The sequence below is a fragment of the Salmo trutta genome, chromosome 28, assembly GCF_901001165.1.
Source record: "Salmo trutta chromosome 28, fSalTru1.1, whole genome shotgun sequence".
In the NCBI taxonomy this organism is placed as follows: domain Eukaryota; kingdom Metazoa; phylum Chordata; class Actinopteri; order Salmoniformes; family Salmonidae; genus Salmo; species Salmo trutta.
Window position 1 is genome coordinate 28435832 of NC_042984.1, and position 15801 is coordinate 28451632.

The 15801-nt window shown below is 42.3% G+C and overlaps 1 protein-coding gene across 4 annotated transcripts in view; it reads left to right on the forward strand.

Annotated features, from left to right (window-relative positions):
• Positions 1-3464: 3464 nt before the first annotated feature.
• The window catches only part of LOC115165941 (GRIP1-associated protein 1), a 42092-nt gene continuing 29755 nt past the window's right edge, over positions 3465-15801 (forward strand). The window contains exons 1-20 of one of the 4 annotated variants that reach the window (XM_029719476.1): positions 3465-3606; positions 4528-4594; positions 4845-4906; positions 5067-5093; positions 5838-5945; positions 6158-6314; positions 6452-6624; positions 7648-7696; positions 8228-8397; positions 8731-8778; positions 8887-8918; positions 10552-10599; positions 10758-10857; positions 11098-11175; positions 11935-12027; positions 12443-12577; positions 12828-12923; positions 13349-13561; positions 13669-13782; positions 14200-14277. In XM_029719476.1, the coding sequence (XP_029575336.1) occupies positions 3565-3606; positions 4528-4594; positions 4845-4906; positions 5067-5093; positions 5838-5945; positions 6158-6314; positions 6452-6624; positions 7648-7696; positions 8228-8397; positions 8731-8778; positions 8887-8918; positions 10552-10599; positions 10758-10857; positions 11098-11175; positions 11935-12027; positions 12443-12577; positions 12828-12923; positions 13349-13561; positions 13669-13782; positions 14200-14277 (1890 nt within the window). In that variant the 5' untranslated portion in view covers positions 3465-3564. The remainder of the gene's footprint in view (positions 3607-4527; positions 4595-4844; positions 4907-5066; positions 5094-5837; positions 5946-6157; positions 6315-6451; positions 6625-7647; positions 7697-8227; positions 8398-8730; positions 8779-8886; positions 8919-10551; positions 10600-10757; positions 10858-11097; positions 11176-11934; positions 12028-12442; positions 12578-12827; positions 12924-13348; positions 13562-13668; positions 13783-14199; positions 14278-15801) is intronic. The other 3 variants (XM_029719477.1, XM_029719479.1, XM_029719478.1) reach the window with 3 other exon arrangements.

Sequence of the window (15801 nt, forward strand, 5' to 3'; positions counted from 1 at the left end):
TACCACAGTATGAGCCATAATATATTGATAAAAGTCACCCACACAAAACACAGCTCTTATTTACATTTTTTCTAAAATTCCCCATTGGAAAAATCAATGGTGGAAAAACGATTGGAACCATTTCCCTGTTTGACCGCTAGGTTTTAAGGGTATTATGACACCTCCACTGTGGGGATCTACTGGGTGGTACGGACTTCCCAAAGATCCCGTATAGCAAGGAACGCAACACCATATTGTAGAAAAGATGGCGGATAAATTAAGACGTCCCACTCAGGCCGTTTACCATTGGAAAAAATGGTCCCTGGTCTGCTTAAGGGGTTGGCTCTCCCATAGGCACCAATTAGCAGTTGGGTCTTAACTGCTTAGTTCATAGCAGTCCTTCACGGAGTCCTCCACTGCGATCACGTGGGTCTTACTGGGTTACGGATGTAAAAATACCTTCAAATCTGCTGTTGGCGCCCATTCAAATTAGCCCAAAGGTTGCCTTGTTAAATCTTGTTCATTCTCTAAATTAAATACCATGACTATTTTCTCATTACATTTATGTCACTTAGCAGACGCTCTTATCCAGAGCGACTTACAGTAGTGAATGCATACGTTTCATACTTATTTTTTTCTGTGCTGGCCCCCGTGGGAATCGAACCCACAAACACCATGCTCTACCAACTGAGCTACAGGGAAGGCTATTAGCTGGGAATGTTGTTTGAAATGTCTGATACAACATACTTTATTGATATTGTTATCAAGCTACTGCTTACCCCTACTGCTTAAAATATTTATTTTCATGTGCAGGGTGTTCTATTAGCGTGCTAACACTCATTAAGACAGGTAGCAGGTAGAATAGCTAGCATAGCTAGCCATCGCTAGCATTCACTGGTTAAAGTTGAAGTAACTTTTGAGTGTAGTGGAGTTGACTGGTGACTATTGCATGCATATTTAGAGAGCTTGGGACTATAAGGTTCTATCTGCAATTTTGTCAAAATGTTGTTATGGACATAGCCTTGTTCAGTTGAATGTTCTCTATGTATATAGCACTATAATATAGCACTCAATATATAATTCATGACATTTGGTCAGGAGCTATCCAGTTATAACAAATTGAGTTTTTATATGCGTGTCATTATTGTTTGAAATTAGGCTTAGCTGCATTGCTTTCAATGCTGAATGATTGCTTCCGTACCCCACTTGTCCTAGCTTGCGGGAATTTTGTGGAAAACGTCACTTTGCCATCTGGACCTATTGCTGTAGCCTACAGTGCCTTCGGAAAGTATTCAGACCCCTTGACTTTTTACACATTTTGTTACATTACAGTCTTATTCTAAAATGCATATAAAAAATCCTCATCAATCTACACACAATACCCCATAATGACAAAGCAAAAACTGGTTTTTATAAATTTTAGCAAATTTATTACAAATAAAAAACAGAAATACCATATTTACATATGTATTCAGACCCTTTGTTACGAGACTCAAAATTGAGCTCAGGTGCATCCTGATCCCATGGATAATCCTTGAGATGTTTCTACAACTTGATTTGAGTCAAACTGTGGAAAATTCAATTGATATGACATGATTTGGAAAGGCACAAACCTGTCTATATAAGGTCCCACAGTTGACAGTGCATGTCAGAGGAAAAACCAAGCCATGAGGTCGAAGGAATTGTCCGTAGAGCTCTGAGACAAGATTGTATCGAGGCACAGATCTGGGGAAGGGTACCAAAACATTTCTGCAGCATTGAAGGACCTCCATCATTCTTAAACCACGAGACTTTTCCTAGAGCTGGCCGCCCGGCCAAACTGAGCAATCAGGGGAGAAGGGCCTTGGTCAGGGAGGTGACCAAGAACCCGGTGGCCGCTCTGACAGAGCTCCAGAGTTCCTCTGTGGAGATGGGAGAACCTTCCAGATGGACAACCATCTCTGCAGCAGTCCACAAATCAGGCCTTTATGGTAGTGTCCAGACGGAAGTAACTCCTCAGTAAAAGGCAAATGACAGCTCGCTTGGAGTTTGCCAAAAGGCACCTAAAGGATTCTCAGACCAGAAACAAGATTCTCTGGTCTGATGAAACCAAGATTGAACTCTTTGGCCTGAATGCCAAGCGTCACATCTGGAGGAAACCTGGCACCATCCCTACCATTAAGCATGGTGGTGACAGCATCATGCTGTGGAGATGTTTTTCAGTTGCAGGGACTGGGAGACTAGTCAGGATCGAGGGAAAGATGAACAGAGCAACGTACAGAGAGATCCTTGATGAAAACCTGCTCCAGAATGCTCAGGACCTCAGACTGGGGCGAAGGTTCACCTTCCAACAGGACAATGACCCTAAGCACACAGCCAAGACAACGCAGAAGTGGCTTCGGGACAAGTCTCTGAATGTCCTTGAGTGGGCCAGCCAGTGTCTGGACTTGAACCTAATCGAACATCTCTGGAGAGACCTGAAAATAGCTGTGCAGCGACGCTCCCCATCCAACCTGACAGAGCTTGAAAGGATCTGCAGAGAAGAATTGGTGAAACTCCCCAAATAAAAGTGTGCCAAGCTTGTAGTGTCATACCCAAGAAGACTCAAGGCTGTAATCGCTGCCAAAGGTGCTTCAACAAAGTACTGAGTAAAAGGTCTGAGCACTTATGTAAATGTGATATTTAATTTTTGCATTTGTGGTACATTTGCAAAAAAATCTAAAAACCTGTGTGTGCTTTGTAATTATTGGGTACTGTGTGTAGATTGATGAGACCCCCCATTTAATACATTTTAGAATAAGGCTGTAATGTAACAAAATGTGGAAAAAGTTAAGGGGTCTGAATACTTTCCGAATGCACTCTATATGAACTAGAAAAAACTAGCGAGTGAGACGTCTTGCTTCCTCTTCCCGTTTCTGATTGTCGGTAACAGGTGGTGGTGCATTCATCATATCTGCAAACAATCGAAGCAAACAAACAATCAATTCAAATGGACCAGTAAGCTCGTAGTTCACAATCAGGTGGTAATTCACTGATAGAGACACCTCAACGCTGTTACATATTCATGCATTATGGTTCTAGTCTCAAACTACTGGACAGGTGTGATTATTGCAAAGACCTGGCTATGGTGTAATGTTTAGACTAGTGAAAATAGTTAGTTCGGCCCTCCCTTATTTAATAGCCAAGTCACCCCATAAAATTACATTTCCCTATACAACTACTCTGCGTTTTCCATAGGATGCAGCATGACATGAAAATGTGCATGTTGACGTTTATTGGCATGGATTTTGCCCCGGAGGCAGAACTCTGCGATTTTCGCTTGATGGGCCAGCAGCAAAGTTAAAATTGCATATATTGTAAAAATATATGAAAACGAAATTAGCTTTTTGGTGTTAATTTATGGTTAGGCATTAGTGTTAGCGGTGTGGATCCGTTTAAAATCAGATTGTATGACATTGTAGCTGTTCCATCTAGTGCGTTGCAGAGCTGCCTCCAGAACAACATTTGTGACGAAAAACGCAAACCTGAAATTGTAGCCTATTTCTCCACACCGACTCCTATCAAACCTCTACTAACGGCGGAGTCCTTCCTAGCTCTTCAGTGAAGATGGCGCAGGCACTATCAGAGGAGGAGTTCCATCGAATGCAGGTAGGCGGAAACCTATCCATTTTCAATGTCAGTTGTTTGAAATATGCTGCGATCTTCAGAGTATTTCCTGAAAATTGGATTGGCCATCAATCTGTCCAGCGCTAAACTACTGAATGGCAAAAGCATCACAACCTAGCTAGCTAGCTTGCTAGCTTCCCCTAGCTAGGCCAAAGCAACACTCCAACCAAGGAATGTGGCTAACTAGCTAGCTGCTAGCTAAATAGCTAATGGCTGCATTCATTGCTCTTCGAATCCAATAACCGTTAGTTAACATATTTGGTCATTTATGCTATGTCATTTTAGTATTCAATACAAATACATGGAAATGTGGCTTCGTGTTCTAGCTGGTTTGCGAGTTGTCTAGTCGGTGTGGATGGCTAGCTAGTTAGTTAGCCAGCTGGCTAGATATCTTGAAATTACACTGGTCTTCGTTTTATCTTAATAACAATGAATCTGTTATTGTATTCATGTTAGATAATGATTTCAAATGGCTGTGTCTTATAGTTGTTTGCTGGGTCACGGGTTTGGTCAGATAACGTTAGCCTAGTGTTAGCTTTCAGCCTGTGTAAGGACTGCATACCAGTTAACGTTACTTAAGTTATTATTATGGTTGCGTCCCGCTTTCCAAACCAGATATTGCACAACAACTTTACTGTTGTTTGTGTAGTAGACAATTCTCATTTACTAAGGGGTCATCAACACATCTAGCTAACATCCAAAGCGTTGAAAACAATGTGAAATGTCAGTGTTACTGTCATCACGTTAGTGATGTGGATTTGACACATCAGTTAATAACACACTAAAAGCAGTGGCATCAACACACTGAGCTAACATTCAAAGTAGTGTTGTTTAATAAGCTATTTTACGTTTTAAGTTGAACCTCGATAAAGTCATCCACTCCACCTATAACCTTTTTTCCAGGCTCATCTTTTAGAGCTGAGGACACAGAACTACCAACTTTCTGATGACCTGCGGAAGAACACCGCTGGTAAGCAGGAACTAATAAAATAGAGACATTCTGTAAGCCAATTTGTGACCATGAACAGGGATCAATATTTACTGCTGAAATGAAATGAGCATTGCAATGCAACTCCAGGATGGGCTTCAGATTTAGTATCCCTCCTAAAGGGGGGGTGTGTGTGATGCATTGTTTCCAACTTCAAAATGGGTTAGTTCAAGTGACTGAAAAGAAAATACTAGTGACTGGTGATAAAGATTTGTGGTTGTTTCTATTTCAGAGCTAGTGGCTGTTCGTCAGAAGTCTGTGACCTTGGAGAAGGATTACATCAAAGCACAGAAGGTATTGCAAGCTAATCTACATTTGATTAAACAAACTGATAATAGGGTTGTGGATTTCAATACACTGAAACTAAAGGCATGATCATGTTTGAGAAAGAATAAAAGGTAACTTTGTTTGGGATTTGACTTCGTTTCTAATTATCTTTTTGTTTCATTTGCAGGCTTTGAATAAGAGCAAGAAAGCTCAGGTGAGTTCCTTGTCATATTTCTGTTAATCTTCTCAAACTCATCAAAGCGGTCTATAAAAGGATCTTGAAAAGATAGTCTGAACATTAGTTTGTCATATATGTTATATACTGTATGTTTATTACAATAATGGATTGAAACTTCCTCAATGAAGACAAGGTGATTTTTATGCCCAAGCATAGGTAAAGAAAGGAGGAACACACTGCTGTAAATTCATTTTATACATTTACTCATTAGGATCACAAATGTTATATTGGCCTGGTTTATAATGTATTAATGTAGTTACCTGCGCCATCTGCTGTTACAATATGCATATTCCACCTTTCCCTAAAGTATTTTAGATAATTTGACAAACTGATTTTGAGTCTGAATCAAAGTATGAAATAGACATTTGAGATGGAAGTACAGCAAAGTCCTCTCCAACTTTTTGTTTTGGTTAATTTCACCATCCTGTCTCACCAGCAAACAATATTGTTATGTTTTTTGTGAGATTATTCAAACTAGAAATCTGGGGTATCATAAAGTCCTTAGCCTGTGTTTTTCTTATTGGATTGTTATTCAGTGGATATTCTCAAATATTGTATTACCCTTTTTATTGTGCTAGTTAGAAATGCTTTCAGTTCAACAGATCAAATATTTCAAGTAGTGGGTTTTCTATTAAAGTGCCATAAACCCCAAGGTGAGGAGAGTGTGTAATTTGTGTTCACATGGGTTGATTTACTGTGTGTGGGTGCGCGCGCGCTCAGGAGGTGGATGCCTTACTCAGCGAGAATGAGATGCTGCAAGGGAAACTGCACAGCCAGGAGGACGACTTCAGACTGCAAAACAGCACCCTGATGCAGGAGCTGTCCAAGGTACTATATCTCCCCTGCTCCCACTCATGCCACTGGTGATGGGTTGTGGTTATGAGTAGTTGCGCCTTGTTACAGCAGAGGGGAATATTCTTGTAAATGAAGATGTGACATGTCTAGCTAATGTAAGATGAAAGCCCCACCTTTCTGATCCCGTTTCATGATTATATTACAGAAATATGTATTTATATTATTCCCTTGTTTTGTGTTTTTAGTTATGTACCCAGATAGAGGAGCTAGAACATGAAAACAAAGACCTAAACGATGGAAAAGTGTTTCAGGCAGAATCCTCCAGTCCCACCCCCAGCTCTGTGGATGGAGAGCTACTCCGTCTCCAGGCAGAGAACGCTGCCCTTCAGAAAAAGATCACGGGTATGTTTATGTTGGTTATCATTGTAGGAATTCCACTTTTTCAAAGACATTTCTTAGATATGATGTATCTAAGTAATGGCAACGCATCAGTTTTTCAAGTTCCGGCTTCTATTTCCATCCCTGTGTTTTTCCCTCAGCCCTCCAGGAGCGCTCTGAGAGTGCGATAAAGAGCCAGAGGGGAGTAGATGTCAGTGACACCAACGCCTCAGAGATGGATGGGCCGGCTGACACTAATGGTGTCCAGTTGCATGCTGACGTCAGTGAGAACATGGAGGATGCTGCCGCCGGAACCAATGACAGACTGGAACAGGTGACAAAAAAAACACACAAGGCACTGACAAAAAAATCAAAAACATTAGCACTTTTCTTTTGCTACTAGCACTGACTTTGCTGGATAACTAATTTGAGGACAAATGTACATACTACGACTGTGATATGTGGTTGTCTCACCTAGCTATCTTAAGATGAATGCACTAACTGTACGTCGCTCTGGATAAGAGCGTCTGCTAAATTACTAAAATGTCAAGTGTGACACCGTGATCAAGTATGTTCTATGGAACTGCAATTTGACTATCCTGAAGTTCAAGTTTTGTCACATGCACAAGTACAGTGAAATGCTTAACTTGCGAGCTCTACCCAACAGTGCACTAATTAATATCAAAAGGCGAACTAATGATAATAAAAAATATATATCTACAGTACCAGTCAAAGGTTTGGACACCTAATCATTCCAGGGTTTTTCTTTATTTTTACTCTTTTCTACATTGTAGAATAATAGTGAAGACATCAACACTATGAAATAACACATATGGAATCATGTAGTAACCATCAGTAGTTGTGACAAGGTAGGGATGGTATACAGAAGATATCCCTATTTGGTAAAAGACCAAGTCCATATTATGGCAAGAACTGCTCAAATACGCAAAGAGAAACGACAGTCCTTCATTACTTTAAGACAAGGGGTCTGAATACTTTCTGAATGCACTGCACATGTAAACAGGAGTAATGGTTACCAGTAGCAGGAGAAATACAAATGTTAATGGCAATCAATAATCAATGAACAGCAGAGCGTAGTGGTAATAACTCTAAATAAATCTTAGATGCACTTTCACTGTTTCAGGCATTCACTAATTCGGGTTGCTCTGTTTATTCTGCCCATTATGATGTGCCTGTATGTTTCTACATCATATTGAACCGTTACAGTATGGTACACCAACTGAGATATTACAGCAGACATGAATCAACCCCTATTTAGATAAAACTTTTGAATTATGCATGGTGTATGGCAATGTGTTGAGTTGTCCTTAAATTACTTGAATTTTTTTCCCCCCAGGCAGAGGCAAAGTGTGCCAAACTGGAACAGCGAGTGAATGAGCTTATCGGTGAGTTGAGCCTTTTTCTTATGGAGAATATATCTTCAGAAATAGTTTGGAAATCTCAGTACAGCAGTCATTTATCTCAGTGGAAACTTTCCCATTTGGTTGTTGTGCTACTTTACATGATTAATTAACTTAATTAATTGAAGTCTTTGTTAACAATGTTGACTTCCAGCACCCAATGTTGCGTCAATAATTTAACTGCTGGTTTCCTTCCAATCTGATAGGACATAGTCCAGTTCACTGTTCCTCAATGCAGGCTCTGTGGGGCATGGGTCCAGGTGTCTAGGTTTTCTTAACAGCATGTCAGACTAATTCGGTCAGGAGCGTGTGACTGAAGCCAGTGAGTGGGGTACTGTAATTGTAGATGCTAAGTTGGACCCTTGGGACGACCCTAGCTTAAACCTAACCTTAACCCTTACTAGAACCGTTAATTTCAACTTCAATCGGGTGGCGTCAGAGTTGGATGTCCCAAAGATTCCTCTTAGCATTTACCGTACTGTAATTAAGACTAAGATGGACTACCTGCGTGCCCAGCAGGACCTGCAGTGAGGAGCACTGGGCTAGTTATGAAACAGGATGCTCTTAGGTGGTCAGCACTGTGTCCAAATCCAATAACGCAATGCTTTGGGCCAGAGGTGGAACTGCAGCTGCACACTGAGGTGGAGGAGAAGCGCCTACTGAAGGAGCAGCTCCAAGCACTAGAGGTAACGACCAATCTCACAACCTTGGGCTAGGTGTCAACATCCTAGGGTGAGAGTAATGGACAGTCTTAGATTTGTTTTTGCTGCTAAGTGATAATTGCACTTTAGGTAAAGAAGAGTTAAGTTGTAGTCAGTTCTCATGTTACCTGCCCCAGTGCCTCAAAGTGACGCAATAAGCTACCTCATTTACTATGCTAATTGAGGGCATGTTGGTATGTATAAATATGATGAGCTGTGGGCAGACTTTCCCTAAGTCACATTAAAGGACAACAATTTGGTTTGGCTATTTCGAAGTCTTCATTTTAAGTACTTATATCTTTCTCTTCTCTCCTCCAGTCATCCAAACAGACAGACGTCACTAAACTTCAAGAAGAGCTAGCGAAGGTAACTATAACAGATGTGTTCTTCAATGTATCAATTAGGCTGTAGTATATGTTAGCATCTAGGTCCCTGCATGTAATCTAACACTGATTTTGTTCATGTGTGCCCTAGCTCTCTGAGAAATTGAAGAAAAAACAAGACAGGTAATATTCTATTTAGCTTGCAAATGTTACGAATGCATTTCTTTGGTCCTACATAAAGTCAACCTTAAAGCCAGTCTCAGTAAGTTTCAGTAACGTTGTTTGTGTTTATGAAGACGTCGTAATGTGGTCAACCTGAGAGTTCCCAAGCGGCCTCTGGACCAGCCGCTCTTGATAAGACAGATGGTAGTATTCTCATTTGCTTGTAGCCTATACAACAAGCGGGCCACTGTATTAAAATGACAATTTGTAAGTCGAGTCAGCTATGAAAGTTACAGCAGTAAAATGTTATTCTAATGTACATGAACAACATTAATAGGCTGCTGCGGTGCAATGTTAGCACAGTTTTCTGCTTGAGCCATTGCAGTGCAAATACTTGTCTGGAAAAGTAAACGGTCATATACGGTTGAATTATAAATTAAATAAGCCATCAAAAGGTTGCGATAGTAAACTCCACACCCAAGAGGAAAACATTTAGCCAGCTAGCAACTCCAGCAAAGTAAGCAAGTAAGTGCAGAAATGTTTATTTGGCTGTATAATCACCCAGTGGTATGCTACCAATGCATGTGTGGCTATATTAGCTGTTTGCTAGCCAGCTGAATTGGCTAGCGAGTGAGCTAGCTAGCTTCTTAAATGTCTTCATTTACCAGTAGACATGTATGCTTTCGTGATTATTGATTTTGGCACTAATTGTGTGGAGGAGTCTAAAACACGGTCCAACTAGCAAGTATTACACTAGGAAAATATTCCCTTGCTGAATCAAAATCGCCCACAATTCCCGTTTCATTCCGAAGCTCAAGCAACATCAAAGCAACTTTGTAAATGACCCGCCTGTGTTTTCAAATATGCGCTGCTGTACATCAGATCAGCTGTCGCACAGACCGACAGAGGGACTGACAGCCAGGAGCCAATATGAACCGTTACCACACACATCTGTCAGCTAAAAATGACACTTACTCTGTATCACTCAACTCTTGTTTATAATGAGAGGGATACACACTTCATATTTGTGATGTTGCTGTGAATCGTGGATGGATCAGAGGAACAGATGGAACGTGCGCAAGAGAAATTATAACTAACATGTGCCTCATATTTACCTAGAGAAATCTGACCTGCAATTTGTAAACAAAGCTGCTGTACTTAAAATGTGTATCATTTTGAAGTGACACACATGGCAAATTATGCTTTAATCTATTAATTTCAAGATATATTAACCCCCCTCCCATTGGAAGACAATTCCATGATAAATTGATTGTATTTCCTTGCAGAATTGTGGATGAACTTATTTAAGTTATCTTGGCTCAGCTGTGATGAACTACATGAGCGTATGACAGTCATGATTATCCCCTGTCCCATTATAGTGGTATTTCTCTGGCAATATTGGGCAGCTGGCTCAGTACTGCATTGTGACACTAGGCTCTGGCCCCATGTACAGTCGGCAGGCAAGAGTAATGAGACTAAACCTGTCATCTGCTGCGTCTGCAAAGTCGCCTGCCCAAAGCTCCCCTTATGTGCTCATTTCACACCGGCAGAGCCCTGGCCTCCCGCTCGAGAAGTCTGTCTGTTATACCTCCTCTACTGGGTGATTTCAGGGTTGAATAGTTTTCTCACTGGCTCTTTGCGATTTGTTTTATAGCTTTCTGCATTTGCAAGGTGAAAAAGAAGACCTTTACAATGACAGCAGGTAAGGGTATAAAAATTCAACTTATATTTCACTTTAACCAAGCTTCTGAAGGTGGTGTTACTTGTTTATGACTTAGAGAAAAGTAACAAAAAAAACTGCCAGACGCCATTTGGAGAAGAATACGACAATTAGATGAATATACATTCTTTCTGCACCAGGACCAAAATCGACGAGATTCAACAGAGGAAGGAGGAGGAGCTGAAGTCAATGAACATCCGCATCCAGAAGCTACAGGGAGATCTGCTGTCAGCCAACCAGGTTAAACATCCTGATGTTGCCTGTTCTGAGATCAATCCCCCAAAATATATATGATTTGGTTTTGTTCCTGGAGTACTCATATTGTTGTATTATGACAATACATAGGCCTTCTTAACCTCACAACCTGATCTGTACCGGGGTTGCAGTAGGTATGCCATGGACCCATATCCTAAAATGATTGACAGAATCTAGTGGGAAGCTGAAGCTGACTCTTGCTACCTGTTTTTATTTATTTTCTAGAGTGTTGGTGAGATGAAGGAACAGCTCCAGAGCCGGCAGAAGGAGCACGAGTTAGTTCTACACGCACTTAAAGATCAGGTAAACTCAAAACTTTCTTGAACTATATGCTCTCTTCCCTTCCTGCTGAAGTTCCAAAATGTTCAAATTATCTTAGAGTCAAGACATTTTAATTGACGGTTAATGAAAAGGCAAAGTGCGGATCACCCTAAATAATTGGAGATTAGTCTGTGTCTGAAGAGGTTGTCTGGAAGAGAGTGGTCCACAGTCTTAAGTGGGCACAGTGCACTTCATTAGGGACCATTCTGTTTTCCACTTAATTAGGCCTCCTAGCACGACTGGCACTTATGTCGTAAGTCTTAATTAACTTGAACTCCGCTTTGGGTAGACGACAACAAGATAAGGCATTGAAACCTGCTCTTACCTTCTCTTCATTTTCTCTTTTCAATATGGAAGTCAATTTTTATTTCAAGTCCAGCTTTCTGTTTTGGCTAGTCATGCAGAAGTTCTGTTTCTGATCTGGCTTCTGTCACCGTTCTTTGTTTCTTTTACATTGCCTAATTTATACTTATTTTTCACATTTCTTTGCCATCTGACTTTCTTGCCTCACTGATCCCCTTCTGGTCATTTCACCCTGCCTCTTCTTCCTTCATTCTTTTAATGATGATCCATCCACCCTATCAAATCCCCCCCCTTTCCTATCCCTATTCTTGAGCTGCCAATCGCCACCGTTTTGAATCCTTCTCTTCACCTTGCACATTGTCTTTTTCCTCCCTCTCCCCTCCTTCCCTCCCTGGGTGGTGCCCCCTGTGTTACCCTGTGTGTGGGTCTGTGATCCAGGTAGCTTGTCAGAGTGCTGTGAGTCAGGAGCAGGTGGAGAGTATCCTGACTGAGAATGATGCTCTCAGGACTAACCTAGCAGCTCTAGAACAGGTACAGCTCATCTTACTGCCCTGCCACTACCCCGCGGAACCTCCTCAATATTCATTCTGTTGCCGTCACCACTCACCAGCCATTAACCATGATGCATCACCAATATGACAAGTCATGCTAATGCGAATAAAGTCAGGGAGGTACAGAGATTTTTTTTTTCACATAGTGACGAATGGTGTTCAGACATGAATTGCTACTACTTACAGTAACTGTTTGTTGTTTTGCCCTACAAAGCTTAATCCTAAATCATCATTGTGTGTCAAACTTCTGCTCACCTGCTTTTCTTTTCTCACTTTTTTAACTTCTACCTAACTGACCCATTTGATCCACTAGCATGTTTCATTAAACAAAGTCGTCAGATGTTGATCCATTGTGATGGTGAGTGTGTCCTGACTAGTGGGTGTTGTGTCATTAGATTCAGACAGTGAAGACTCAGGAGATGAACCTTTTGCGTGACCAAAACATGGCTCTGAATGTGGAGCTGCAGCAGAAACGGACGGAGCAGGAGAGCTTTCTGGCACAGAGAGATGACCTTAACTCTCAGCTACAGGTTTGTGTGGCCCTCACACTGTCCTAGTACATGCATACTTAGAGAACCTATCTATCTTAAACAAATGTGGAGTACTGTCTATGACAAATAATGCAGGACTAGGTCCTCTTAATTGGTAGGTCAGAATCCTTACTTTTTTTACTATGATATAGTGCTTATCTTGTAGGTCGGGGAGGAAAAAGCTCCCGTTGCAAATGTATTTTTATACCCATCACTTTCTCATGTGCTCCTCTGATGAATGTATCTGTAGGAGTCAAACCGTGCCAACAGCAGACTGTTGGAGCAGCTGACTGAAGTTGGCCAGGAGAAAGACGGGGTACAGCAAGAGCTGGAGGAGGCTAAAAAGGTATCTGACACACACACACATGCGGGAAGGGAGTGATCAGAGACACACACAGGAGGCTTCATCCCACTCACAAGAGCACTGGTTATTAGAGCACAGTGACTATTGTTCTGTAATACACATGGCACTCTCATTACTGGCATTCTCCCAGGGAAGGTGGGAATGCTGAGTTGACCTCTCAAAGCGCCGCTCGTTATGCCCACAGGATCACAGACTGTTAATGGACATCACAGCTTCAATGACCTTATGTGCCTGTCTTAGACTTAGCATATCACAGAGTTATATTTGAGTCTGATTTGTCTTACGGTTTGTTTAAGTGCCAAGTGAGATTTGAATGTTATTGGTCGTGTATCATCACAGTAAATGTCAGAGATGTGTAGTAACATCCAGAGATATCATCTCCCATTCCCATGTCCCTCCCCCTTCAGACAGCAGACAAGCGGAAGGCCATGCTGGACGAGCTTGCCATCGACATTATCACAGAGAAGTCACGACACAAGGAAGAGCTGAGCGACGTGCGTCTGCAGCATGAGAAGGAGGTGCTGGGGGTGCGGGCGCGCTACGAGAAAGAGTTGAGGGGTCTCCACGAGGACAAGAACCGCACCGAGGAGGAGATCCGCTCACAGCTCCGAGATGAGAAGGTGGGAGGGTGGCGCGAGTCCGGGCCAAAGGGCCAATGAGAGGGAAGAGAACATGAGAAGGTACACTGCTTGTGTATTAATGTGACCTTTGCCCTATGACCGCCTAGGCTCGCAACAAGGAGTTGGAGGGTCTGCAGCAGAGTGTAGAGGAGCTGCAGGCCCAGGTCCAGTCTATGGAGGGAACTAAGGGCTGGTTCGAACGCAGACTCAAAGAGGCTGAGGTACATTACCAACTTCAGTTTCACGTTGATTTATTCACAGGGATATTACGGTATATATATATATATATATACTGCCTGCCCTGTAGTAATGCTGGGTTGTACCACTATACACTTTAAAGATTTTACATTAACATGAATAGATGCTATTGAAGATAAGGTTAATGGGTGATCAATATTGTTTGTTGAGAGTGGAGCTCTTCACTGCCTGGAGTAACCCCTGTCACATTAACACTCACCACATGGTGTCACTAGTCTGTTTCTTAATTCTGCTCAGATTGTTTTGTAGCGTGATTTAAGGACCTTAAATATTTAGTTTAGCCTTTAAAGAAAATAAGAAAGAATGCTAAGAATAGACGTGTGCTGATGATTAGGTGATGGCTTGTTCCAACGTTGTCCCTGTTGTATTCCTGTGTTCAGGAGAGCATGGAGGAGAGCAGGCTAGAGCACCAGGAGCAGATGGAGAAGCTACAGAAGGAACATTCTATCCAACTGGAGGTAAACTCGTTTTCCTCTTCCCAGACAGACATGGCAGAGTGCTGTACACAGCAACACACTCTGACACTTTCATCCGGGCCCAGGGGAGTACTGACTGGTATTATGTTTAGTGTATTTAGGCTTTGTTCACTGCAGTATGGCCTGAGAGATGAAAACAGGACTCAAATTGCTATTCTCATCGCCTGAGTACCTGATGTGTGTTTAACTGTACATCTTCAGTAATGAAGTGTTTCATCTATTTAACTGTGATTTCTCAGCATATGGTGGCCCTTAGGTTGCTAATAGGGCTCATAGGTTTGATGATATGATAGTGTTTGACGTGGTCTGGTGTGTGTTTTTGGTGACATACCCCAAATTGAACCCCCACTGTTTCAATAAAAATCATGTAAGTACACTATATATACAAAAAGACATCCCTTCAAATTAGTGGATTCGGCTATTTCAGCTAGACCCGTTGCTGACCGGTTTATTAAATCGAGCACACAGCCATTACATCTCCATAGACAAACATTGGCAGTAGAATGGCCTTACAGAAGAGCTTAGTGACTTTCAATGTGGCATCGTCATAGGATGCCGTCTTTCCCACAAGTCAGTTTCTGCCCTGCTAGAGCTGCCCCGGTCAACTGTAAGTGCTGGTATTGTGAAGTGGAAACGTCTAGGAGCAACAAAGGCTCAGCCGTGAAGTGGTAGGCCACACAAGCACACAGAACGGGACCGCCGAGTGCTGTGAAGCGCGTAAAAGTCGTCTGACCTTGGTTGCAACACTCACTACCGTGTTCCAAACTGCCTCTGGAAGCAACGTCAGCACAAGAACTGTTTGTCGGGAGCTTCATGTAATGGGTTTCCATGGCTGAGCAGCTAGCTGCACATGAACCTAAGATCACCATGCGCAAGGCCAAGCTTCGGCTGGAGTGGTGTAAAGCTCGCCGCCATTGGACTCTGGAGCAGTTGAAACACATTCTCTGGAGTGATGAATTACACTTCACCATCTGGCAGTCTGACGGATGAGTCTGGGTCTGGCGGGTGCCAGGAGAACGCTACCTGCCCCAATGCATTGTGCCAAAAGAATAGTTTGGAGGATAAATAATGGTCTGGGGCAGTTTTTCATGGTTTGGGCTACGCCCCTTAATTCAACTGAAGGGAAATCTTAACGCTATAGAAAAAAAATGACATTCTAGAAGATTCTGTGCTTCTAACTTTGTGGCAACAGTTTGGGGAAGGCCCTTTCCTGTTTCAGCCTGACAATGCCCCTGTGCACAAAGCGAGGTCCATAAAGAAATTGTTTATCGAGATGAGTGGGGAAGAACTTGACTGGCTTGCACAGAGCCCTGACCTCAACCCCATCAAACACCTTTGGGATGAATGCGAGCCAGGCCTAACTGCCCAACATCAGTGCCCGACCTCACTACTGCTCTTGTGGCTGAATGGAAGCAAGTCCCTGCAGCAGTGTTCCAACATTTAGTGTAAAGCCTTCCCAGAAGAGTGGAGGCTGTTATAGCAGCAAAGGGGTGTCATATGTCATGA